This window comes from Chenopodium album, chromosome 13 (assembly GCF_948465745.1).
Source record: "Chenopodium album chromosome 13, dcCheAlbu1.1, whole genome shotgun sequence".
Taxonomy (NCBI): domain Eukaryota; kingdom Viridiplantae; phylum Streptophyta; class Magnoliopsida; order Caryophyllales; family Amaranthaceae; genus Chenopodium; species Chenopodium album.
The window spans coordinates 8,090,919-8,102,300 of NC_137846.1; the positions used below are offsets into that span (position 1 = coordinate 8,090,919).

Here is an 11,382-nt window from a genome sequence, read left to right on the forward strand (position 1 = left end):
ATTTGACTTTTACGGACTAAGCTTGTGAGTTGGCCCATAGTTGATCACCTTTAGAAAATTCTAGAGGTGATCAAAGTCGGCACGGCTCGATTTAGGGCAGAATTTTTCGTACCCGAAATCGGGTTGGGTCTGGTCCAGAAATTTATTTTTTTTAGACGGGTTTGGGAATGCATCTTAATGCATTTTTAGTTGATTTTTTAGGCCCGATCCGAAAATGGCCCGAAAAGTCTGCACGACACGACCATTTTAAACAGATTTGAGTACAAAAATTTAGGCCTGAAGCTTAGCCCGACCTGGCCCAGCCTGAGAAGTGGACCTATTTTTCTAACTTCGATTCGACCCGGCCCGCCCAATAATCACCTCTAGAAAATTTAAAAAAAAAAAAAAAAAAACAAAAAACAAAAAAGACAGAATACGTGCAATCAACAAAAGTGGGACCCAATACACTAAAATATCACCTTCACCTTCACTTGACCTCCAACCTGAGAAGTTTCGCTCCGAGTTTCCTCCAATCTAAATTTCCCTCTCATCTCTCCTCCTCCTTCAACCGCCATTGTTATCTTCTTGAAGCAACCTCCAAAAACCCAGAAAAAATAGCTTTGTTCATCCTCCTCTACTACCGCTTCACCCACCACATTCTCTCTCTCCTCTCCTCCTTCCTCCTCTCTCTCCCCTTCTTCCCCACCACCATGCCCTCCTCCCCTCCTCCACCCCCACCACCCCCTCAACCACCCTCCTCCTCCTCCTCAACCCCACCTCAACTCCTCTCTCTCTCCTTCAACCAAGACTCCACCTGCTTCTCCGCCGCCACCAACTCCGGCTTCCTCATCTTCAACACCCACCCTTTTCGCCCCATCTTCAACCGCACCTTCTCCCACTCTCTCTCCCTCGTTCACATGCTCTTTCGCTGCAACATCCTCGCCTTAGTCGGTGGTGGGCCCCACCCCAACTTCCCACCTCACAAAGTCATGCTTTGGGACGACCATCGTTGCTGCTGCATCGGGGAGCTTTCCTTTCGATCTGATGTTAAGTCTGTTCGTCTTCGTCGTGATCGGATTGTTGTTGTGCTTTTGCATAAGATTTTTGTCTATAATTTTGCTGATTTGAAGCTGTTGCATCAGATTGAAACGGTGGCTAACCCTAAGGGGTTGTGTGAGGTTTCTTGTTTGTCGAATTCGATTGTTCTTGTTTGTCCTGGGTTGCAGAAGGGTCAGATTCGGGTTGAGCATTATGGGTCTAAGAGGACTAAGTTTGTTATGGCTCATGATTCCAGGATTGCTTCTATGGCTTTGACTCAGGATGGGAGGTTGGTTGCTACTGCTAGTAGTAAAGGGACTTTGGTTAGGGTTTTCAATACTTTGGATGGTTCTTTGTTGCAAGAGGTATAATCCCCTCTTTTTTAATTTGTTGTCTTTGATTGTTTCAGCTTGATTGTTGTTTGGGTTTTGGTAGATTTGTCATTTGTTGTCTTGATTGATTGATTCGTGTTCTCGTGAAGGGCAATGATGTAGGCGGGATTTGATTCATGTGTAGAATTTAACTAGCTTAGCTGGTTGTCATCTATATTTGCTGTGATTAGTGATAGTCAATGCCTGGTACTTGTTTCGAAGTAAGATCATTTTTGATATTCTGTGCACTGTGAATGTGATGATGCATCATGATTTTCAGTTGAGCTGGTAGGTTTTACGCAGTGGTGTAGCTGAAGATTGATTTGTCTTGGTTATATACAAAATGTAGCTGTGCTTCATCTCCAGTATATAAATCAAATGCCTGTTATATATATCAAATGCCTATTCGTTTGATGATACTTTGTTAGTTGCCTGTGTGGTGTTGTTGTTCAATTGCACCTGGGTAAACTAGTGCGTATTTGGTGCAGCATGATTCTTGCCTCTTGGCAAAGGTGTTTTTGGCTGTTTGTTTGTATACGATAGCCCATTGGTATGACTTATAGTGTTCTGCAAGTCATCAATAACTGATGTTTGATTACTTTGGTATGTTAGGATATCTTTGCGTTTAAGACATTAGCCATTAGGTTTTTGGTATGGTGATATTGGCCTGTTAAGAATTATATTATTCATATACTTTTCAGACTGACATAGTTAATAGACTAATAGTGGGCTTCTTAATGAGGATTAATTGGGGTAGGCATTGGGGATGATAAGGAATTGATAATTGTAGTAAGTTTGAGTTACTTTCAAGCTTATCCGTCTGCATTTTATCGCTTTATATTTCATGTGTCACATGCATTTCTGTGAATCGTATAAGAGTTAGCCTTTTCATCTCTTTCCATTTATATTAGCATGTGTGACTATTATCACAGAGCCTTTTTTTGCTTACATATGCAAAAGGGTGTTTATAGACTCTCTAGAATGAATCATTAGTTCTGAAGTGTTTTGTGGGATCTGTTATATAGGTTAGGAGGGGAACTGATAGAGCAGAGATACAGAGCTTAGCATTCTCTTCTAATGCGCGATGGCTAGCAGCATCAAGTGACAGGGGGACCATTCATGTTTTTAACCTGAAGCTTGAACCAGGATCTCCTGGAAACAGTGGTTTGCAGAGTCCACCTGAGCAACCAAGCTCTCCACGTTCCCCTATATCGTCCATTTCCTTTATGAAAGGTACAATCTTCTCCATGGTGCTAATCTTCTTTTAAATGTTTTTAACCTGAAGCTTGAATCAGGATCTCTGGGTACCATCTTCTCTTCTAATCCATGTTCCTCTACATGGTGTTGGGACTTGAGGGCCACTAAGTTGAATATGTTGTTGGCTTGTTAAATTGCATGTTAAAAAGTTGTTAGTAAGAGATGTGGTCAGCCTTATACAAAAAATAAGATATTTCATGTAAATGTAGTGAAAACTTACACACTTTGCCTGAGTATTCATGACGTTTTACTCTTCTGGATATCTTGAAGCGATCCACACTTGTATTGCAAGTAATATTTGATTTTCCATTTTATAAACCCTTCTTGTCCCCATTTCATTATTTTCTCTTGCTTCTATCTTTATCCATTCACAATTTTTGTATGCACTTTTAGTGATTTTCCTCGTATGTTTGCGCTGAGCCAAATTAAGAATAATTTTAGGGTCTAGGGAAAGTGGGAATAGTATTTTTGAGGAAAAACAGGAGCAGTTAGTAAGATAAGGCATTCACCATCAATATCAAACTGGAAAATATTGCAGACATTGAACATTGAATTGACTTAGACTACCTGTGCATTTTGGAGGAGCTGCATGAGTTATCAAGGGATGTATAAAAATATGATCTTACATATTGTTTCCTGAGTGTTTTTGGTTTATCTGTTTTTGCAGGTGTATTGCCTAAATATTTTAGTTCAGAGTGGTCAATGGCCCAGTTTCACTTGCAAGAAGGTACTCAGTACATTGTTTCCTTTGGCCAACAAGAGAACACAGTTGTGATAGTGGGAATGGATGGAAGGTAAATTATTCAATTATTTTTTCTTCATCATCTTTTTATTCTGAATACTTTACTTCACTGCAGAACCTGGCAAGTATGTTGCCTATTTCCTATGGTTCTGTTTCCCTGTACAATAACAAGAGAGATCATTTTGTTCTCCTTTTGTGACATATTACTATCCTGATGTTGTATTTCATAACTTGGCTTCCACATCAAGAAGTTAGAACTTTCTGGTAGTCTCATGGTTTAAGTTGTTTTAAAAAGAAAATTCCTTTATATTCTATTCGTAATAGTTAGATACGGAGTATATATTATTGCTTGACTATTTGTAGCTCCACAAACCATTTTTATTAAGATTTTACTAGATCCCCCACTTGTTCAATGTTGGTAATAGATTTCCTAAATGATAAGTGAAGACAGACTCACATCAAAAGTCCAACACTGTGAATATGAGCACACTTCATCTTTCAAGGGGTTGTATGTAGATAAGGATTTTTTCATTTTGGTTATTTGAACGAGGGAGTTAATGTAAAGCAGCCTTTTTGCCCCTTATCTGTTTTATTGCTCTTTTTAATCGTTTACTAAGTCAGAAATGGTAGTTCCAGTCTTATCTTATACTGGTAGTAATAAAATACATATGGGTGCTGGAGTTTGCATCAAACTGATTTTGTTTGCTTCAATTTGAAATTTATTCATAACAAAATTGCATTTTGCATGTTATAGAGGGAACTAGCTGATATCATTGATGGAATTGCGGAATAGTTTATACAATAGCTGCTATTACTGGGAATGTTAAGATGCTTGTGCTTGTACTGTTTGATTTTACTCTTTGCAATTACTGTATTCTAAGTGGTGGACTTCTTTGAATTCAGCTTTTACCGATGTGAATTTGATCCTGAATCTGGAGGAGAGATGAGGCAGCTGGAATATCGTGACTTTCTGAAGCCAGAACAGACCTCTGAGAGTTGACGTTAGAGATGCTTACTCCAAATAATAGAATCTCACATGTTCATGTTTCTCTTTCTCATCTTCTTCTTCTTCCTTCTCCTGTTCTCGTTCCTACAATCTTACCTTAAATGGTTCGTATTAGATAAAATGTAAATATGTATACAAGTTTGTTGTCACTTGTCGGCGGTTAGTTCATCGCTTTGTACATATTTAAAGTGCAATAACTTAATAATCAGTGGTGACAGAAATATACTTATTTTATGTACTGTGGTCACAATTTAATAAAACTAGCCTTTGTATGATTACAATTTACAAAAGCCTCCCAGAATTGGGGTCCTTGGTGCCTGCATGGAAGTAATGAACTAATATGTTTTTGCTTCACTTAGCTATGCCAATAAGAAAAAATACATTGAATGAGATGTCAACGAGTATATTTTTAAATATATAAATTTTCATAATTTTTTTTTATTACCGGAAAAATAAATTAGCGATAAGTGAACACTAATAAAAAAATACGAAGTATTGTTTAACCTAATCAGGTTTGGTAATTTTTATATCAAGCAAATACGAAGTATTTGATTAAACAAAATTAAGCTGAGTCTTTAACAGTCCTGCAGCGCTAACCGTCTCTCAATGGGCTAGGCAGCAAGTGCTGTGTTGGGTTCATGTGGAGAAACTAGCAGATTCCTACCCTATTAAGATTCTTCAATTGACCAAAGCAGAAACATGTACTGAAAAACAAAGGTTTTTTGAATGATCGTAAATTTGAAATACCAAAAAAAAAAAAAACAATTACAGAAGTTAAGACATGAATTATGTTGTACATGGTAGTAACAGTTTTGAAAGTAATCTAGAAAACCTTTACAGAAATATATGCTCTCCTCCCTTGGAAGTATTTCAATTGATACTGTAGTGTAAAGCTGGGATAGACGGTATTTGATTTTGCACTATGTTGGAAATAAACCAGACCACCTCAGCAATTAAATTCGCTCTAGAGCTAAAACGCTGAAGAGCATGCACTATTTTCAACAATTCTTTCTTTAAATCCTTTATTTTTCCTGGAAGAAGCTGGTGATTTTGCTCTGTCAGAGTTACATATCAGGATTTGCTTCCTCAGGGGTCACGGTTAAGGTTGCCTCAGCATTGTTTGCCCTCTTCACAACCACCTTTACTGGCTTCCCCACTTTATCGTCCATTAAGTCAATGATCTGTTACAGTGCAAAAAACAATAATCAACTTACTACTCAGCAGCTCTTCAGACTTGTTACTAAAAAGCATAACGATATATTACTGCTTCAAGAACAGCTACAAATGCCAGAGAGCAGTACCTCCTTGATGCTTCCAACAGGTTTTCCATCAAATTCAGTGACAACATCTCCTGGCCGGAATCCAGCATGATCTCCAGGAGAGCCTGGAGTAACCTGTCACAGATATGAAGACCACAGATTACGGTTTAAATTTTCAAACATCTAAACACAAGCAAATGAAAACACTGCCTAATATATGAGGCTAATAAATGCTATAAAAATCAAACTGCTCAACCAAGATGCTAGCAAAAAACACATAGCAAGTACACATAGGCACAGAGACTTGAAAACAACCAAGAGTTTTTGCAGCTGTCATAAGCTATTGACTCTGAACCAGGATCCATCCAGAGATATTGTAACACTTCTCCTCGAAATTCACTTTTCCAGATCTACAAACCTTAATGCATCTAATTACCTTGCCTTTGAACTTGGTAAAGTTCACAAAGACAAAAAAAATCTCTAATTTTAGAGATCAAATGACCAAACAGGGAGAGGAGATGGGTAAAGTAAGAAATTGTCAAATATGCAAGCACAAAAAAGTTCTGTGAATGATGGGAGCACAACTTAACTAAGCTAGACGCCCTATTTTGAAACACAGCTATAACACAAGATGCACAACTTAACAGCAAAGATTTGCGGAAGATGGGAGCTGAATTCCTCATCATGAATTCAAGAAAGTTCATAACATTAAACTTCTATACTTATTATGTACTTGAACAATCTGAGACAAGAGTTGGTAATATCTCAAGTCACCAGCATCACTAGACTGCTACAATTGCTACCAAGCACTTCCTTTTCCCACTGCTCCATCTACTGCCAACCACATACACCTCAGCGAGTCAGTGCAACTTAGAAACATAGCTAATGCATGTAATGCAACCACAAATTCCACCAGGGTTACTTGTAAATGCTTCCAGCAAAGAGACTGGAACTCAAAACTTCAGGTACTATTCGTTACAATTGTGGACAGAAAAAAAAATCAGAAGACGATGCAGACTGCTCCATGACGTGACACTAGCAACTGATCTGGTTCGAAAGATTTTCCTTCTACAACAAAACTAATGAATTCACTTCAATGGCATACAATGCAAGACATTTGCACTATGAACTCAGATAGTCAGATGACACAATTGCACAAAGATGGAATTAGCTGGTTTGAGGAGAAAAAATTCACAGGTACTCTCAAATTGTTGAGAGCAGTTGGTGAGTGGTGGGAGAGTCGAGAAGCAACAAAATAACAGCAATCAAAATGGCACTCCAACGAGATGAATATGGAAGTGCAAAGGGTGGAGGGGATTTCCAGGCAACGCACCTTTAACATAGCTGAATATGTTTAAAAAATTAAAACCACCCGGTAACTTTTGCCCTCATTTCAAAATTATCCCCCAGAAAAGTGATTCCAATGCTAGAATTAACTCTGTGACCATTAGACATAAGAGTTAACAGCGATAACTTTCCGTAAAATAATAATTTTATGATTCTCATTACCCTCAGGCCCTCAACTAAAACTTTAGGTTAGCAGGAATACCTCAGTTACCTAGTCTTCAGTAAGCTTCGTGATTCTATTCAACACATCTTTACTAGCAATCTCAACCACAATTCATAGCATTTCTTTTAGCCTTGAGTTAGTTGAGTATAGTGACTCTATTCTACATACCTTTACTACCAATTACATAAATTTTGGTAAATGTATAAAAAAATGTGACATTGGAAAATGGATTATTAATTTATTACCAAGCAGCCATCTGTTCATAGACTCCAATCCTGAACAAGTTGTTCTTCCTCATATGTAGTATATTAATTCTTAACTACAAGGAGACCTAATACTTCATCCTCATTCCTGAGAAGCCTGATCAAGCTTGATGCAATTCTACTTGGTTCCTAATCTTCAAGACAATGACAAATTGACAACCTCTTTTAAACATGCCATAACACTTTTGCCCCGTTTGCTACCTGTAAGGTTATCTATCAAATAAAATATCTAATCAAATTTGCAAATCTTGCATAATGTAACTTTCATCCCAATCAAGACAATGACAAATTGACAGCCTCTTTCAAACATGCCATAACACTTTTGCCCCGATGACTACTTGTAAGGTCTATCAAATATCTAATCAAATTTGCAAATCTTGCATAATGTAACTTTAATCCAAAGTTTAATGAGTACATTATTTCAAGGGTGCATCGCCGCATCAGCATGAGGTTTAAATACCAACTCTACAAGCATGGTTTTTGTTCCAAAAGAAATCAGATGGGGAAAGAATAAAGCTTCAGGAAAAGGAAACCTGAACCTACCATTGGGACAAGTACGCCTCTATTGACATTAGGAAAAACTGGATCTCTCTCTTTAAGCTGAGATATGATCATGTCATTGAGATCAATCATTTTGAGTCCAAGCCAAGGCCGAACAACTCTCCTGCACCATCAGTAAATTCAGTGGCACATCATCCTGAGATATTAATAGCAACGATAATGCAAGATAAGTATGACAAAAATAAGATAAAAGCTAGCAAATTTTCAATTGGGGTAACGGGTTGCTTGTAAGATAAGTTGAAGAATTATAAGCAATACCCTTTTTTCTTGAATTGGTCTATGATTTTAGAGACAGAGTCAATTGGCACAGCAAAGCTCAATCCATCAGCTACTAGCACTTTCATGTTATTAACCCCAACCACCTCACCATCCATATTAACAAGAGGGCCTCCTGAATTTCCCTATTATAAAAATCAAGATACAAGAATTTACACATTAACCAAAGGAATAAAACAAATATATAACAGCCGCCACTGACCATCCAATCAAGACTCCTGTGAAAGTGGGTCTGATGAGATGCGTGCAGCAATAACCAAGCACAACAGGCTAGGCTCTTTATAATATTCCCTTAAAGTGATAAAAGATAAACTAAAAATGCTGTGGCAATGATTAGTGAAATCAACTTGGACATGCAATGCCAGTATCTCTTTAATTTGTTGTCAAGTAAAGTCAGGGGTTGTTTATTGGATAAACACTAGCAAGAGAGGGTCAATCTTACCACATTAATAGGACAATCCGTCTGCAAGTATTCTCTTCTCATTCCACCAAGACCCAGATCACTGCTTTTTCTGTCAATACAGCTGCATTTTCCCCATGCAGAAAGCAAACAATTAAGACCAAAAATAAGAAAGGCTTTAGCAGGATACAAGCTTAAGCAATATAATGCCAATCACATATGACATAAAGTGATAACATCTCCAAACAAGTTAGCTGTGAAGTGGCTGATTATAAAGAAAAATATATAATAATGACAATACTTTATACTAAGTGTGATTTAATACCAGTATTACTAAAAATATTGGACCACTTACTATTTAGTGACATATTTACAACCATGAATACCACGGCTTTTTATTTTTCTAATCTTTACCTTACAATACCAGCTGTCACGGTATTTTGGAGGGAAAGAGGACAGCCCATTGCTATCACCCAGTCTCCTGGACGAAGTTTATTTGACAAGCCAAGTTTTGCAGCTGGTAGTGGTGACTTTGTTTTCACCTTTACAATTGCTATATCAGAATGTAAGTCAGCATTCAATACTGTGCCCTCAAATGTTCTACCATCTTGCATGGTAACCTCAATCTACAAAAGTTACCAACTATTATCAATTAATCAAAAATAAGTCTCATACCATCACAAAAAAATGTCACACTAAAACCCAGTCATGAGTCTTACAAAGCAGTGGTTAAACATAAATGTCTAACAGGAAAAATTTGAGAGAAGACACAGTCAAAAGGCCTAAATCTACAGGAAAAATTTGAGAGAAGATACAGAATTTTACAAAGAAAAAAGAAAGAGATTACTCACATTCCCTTTTGATGATGCTTTCACCCCCTGAAAGTCCACCACCACATGAGCACAAGTTAAAATAGTACCATCAGAATCAATAATGGTTCCTGAGCCGATACTCCTTCCCATAGTCAATCCATAGATTCCTGCTACAATCAATATTACAATCAAATTCTCAATAGTGTAGAGGAACTCTATATAGAGCATACAGAAACCATAAATTTACCCTTTGGTACAGACAGATTGACAACAGCTGGGCTAACCTTGGCAGCTGCATTGGCAATGGTGTCTCTAGTGAAACAGTTTGAACAATGAGAAGAACCATCAGTAGGGGCTTGATTTTTCGTATCTGCTGGAAGATCAGGTGACACTCTATAAAAATGCAGCGGATAGGGATCATTTCCCACATCTAGACAATAGGAATAGTACAAAGATGAGAAAAGGTATTACTATTGAAAAACAATATAGGCTAGAGTATGATAAACATTCTAAACCTGTAGGTTTATCAGGCATTGAGGGGCCAAGAGAAAACAATGGAACTCGCCATGGCATCGATAATAAGTCACCTCTTGTTGGAATAGATAAAGAAACTTGAAGTCCTGTGTTTCAGAGGCAGTCAACACACTTGCAGGAAATGGAAAGGGCTTACTACTTACATAAGTAAAAGGAAAAACAAACCACAGGCAATTGCACGGAAGATGCAGAAGACAGAAAAGCAATGCATCCCCAAATTAGTACAAACAATTATTATACTTCGCTGCACACAGATTTTGAAATGGTATAAAAAAACAGCTTAACGACTACCAATCTAATGATCTATCCATTCTGTGACATTAAATTCGTCAGGCATGGACGAAAGTAAATTAATACAAACTGCTTTATATTACGGCCTTCTAAACATAGCATAAAATTCCCTTATAGGTAACCCACCATTTGTCCAAGAACCGGAAAAAACATTCAGAATTCTTAGGGTCCTTATCAAACCATGCCATTAGCTACCAATTTTGTTCGGCTACAACAATGTCCCTCTATAAATTCAGCACTTGGAATTGGATAGAGCATCAAACATCCAAACCCAATCCAAAAACTTAGCTCAGTAACACTTACAGAAGCAACCTGACTGACTGGAAATCTAAATATAAACTGATGTTATAATCCAATAAAGGACCAAAAAATTGTAAACTCGTCTAATTCGATAATTTCTGGCAGAATTAAAATTGCAAAAGCCACACTTTAATTAACTTTATTCAAACAAATGCAATCAAATGCACTCCTCAATCATACCGACAATAATTCGAGGTCTAACATAAAGGAGTAGCACAATATCATCACAATTGTGTTGCTCCAAATTCCAATACACAAACGAAATTATAATGATTGGAGGAAAAAAAAAATTGTGAATCAAATTATTGAAAAAAATTACACCAAAATTAATGAGAAACTCAACTGGAGTTAGAATCAGGAGCAGCATTTGCATATAAAACCCCAGAACCGAAAGCAGCGGTTGCCGCGGCGTGCAACAGCAATGAATTCTTACCCAGGATTGGCAATTTCCTCTGTATAAACAGCATAAATTCATCACTAATTCACTATCATATACACTTAGTTATAATATCCCAATAAATTTATAAATTATAATAACTAAATAACCAAAAAGAATAATGTGAAAAAAATACCAGCAAATTCCTCATATTCACCAGCTTGAATCAAACAAATTCCTTCACTTGGTTGGAAATTCTCTCAGCGTCTAAAACTGTAAAACTAAACCCCTTTAAAACCCAGAAACTTCTGAATTTTTCAGACGAAGAAAGAGAAGGTGTTTTGGTTTGCTTGATGAAAACGAAAACATAAGCCCAACTCAGGCCCAAGTTAGTATAATTTGGGGTG

General features: G+C 37.3%; 2 protein-coding genes across 2 annotated transcripts; one reads left to right on the top strand and one right to left on the bottom strand.

Moving 5' to 3' along the window:
- Positions 1-493: 493 nt before the first annotated feature.
- LOC145576187 (autophagy-related protein 18a-like) lies at positions 494-4,627 on the top strand. The gene is made up of 4 exons (XM_081633967.1): positions 494-1,382; positions 2,414-2,621; positions 3,313-3,439; positions 4,291-4,627. Exons 1-4 carry the CDS (start codon positions 690-692, stop codon positions 4,385-4,387), a joined length of 1,125 nt encoding a protein of 374 aa, XP_081490093.1. The 5' UTR covers positions 494-689; the 3' UTR covers positions 4,388-4,627.
- A 546-nt stretch (positions 4,628-5,173) lies between these two features.
- LOC145576189 (putative protease Do-like 14) lies at positions 5,174-11,265 on the bottom strand. Its single transcript, XM_081633968.1, has 11 exons — positions 11,172-11,265; positions 10,943-11,051; positions 9,990-10,094; positions 9,722-9,904; positions 9,514-9,641; positions 9,077-9,288; positions 8,705-8,786; positions 8,245-8,387; positions 7,969-8,089; positions 5,695-5,787; positions 5,174-5,574 (listed from the first exon to the last, which is right to left on the bottom strand). Exons 1-11 carry the CDS (start codon positions 11,184-11,186, stop codon positions 5,458-5,460), a joined length of 1,308 nt encoding a protein of 435 aa, XP_081490094.1. The 5' UTR covers positions 11,187-11,265; the 3' UTR covers positions 5,174-5,457.
- Between the last annotated feature and the right edge of the window lie 117 nt (positions 11,266-11,382).

What these genes read in the sequence shown, in the direction of transcription:
- LOC145576187 (XM_081633967.1), top strand. Translation starts at nt 690, where the DNA reads ATGCCCTCCTCCCCTCCTCCACCCCCACCACCCCCTCAACCACCCTCC. An exon ending in ATGGTTCTTTGTTGCAAGAG is followed by an intron (nt 1,383 to 2,413) that starts GTATAATCCCCT and finishes TCTGTTATATAG; the next exon opens with GTTAGGAGGGGAACTGATAG. An exon ending in GTCCATTTCCTTTATGAAAG is followed by an intron (nt 2,622 to 3,312) that starts GTACAATCTTCT and finishes CTGTTTTTGCAG; the next exon opens with GTGTATTGCCTAAATATTTT.
- LOC145576189 (XM_081633968.1), bottom strand. An exon ending in GACCAATTCAAGAAAAAAGG is followed by an intron (nt 8,090 to 8,244) that starts GTATTGCTTATA and finishes CTGATGGTGCAG; the next exon opens with GAGAGTTGTTCGGCCTTGGC. An exon ending in CTGTTGGAAGCATCAAGGAG is followed by an intron (nt 5,575 to 5,694) that starts GTACTGCTCTCT and finishes GCACTGTAACAG; the next exon opens with ATCATTGACTTAATGGACGA.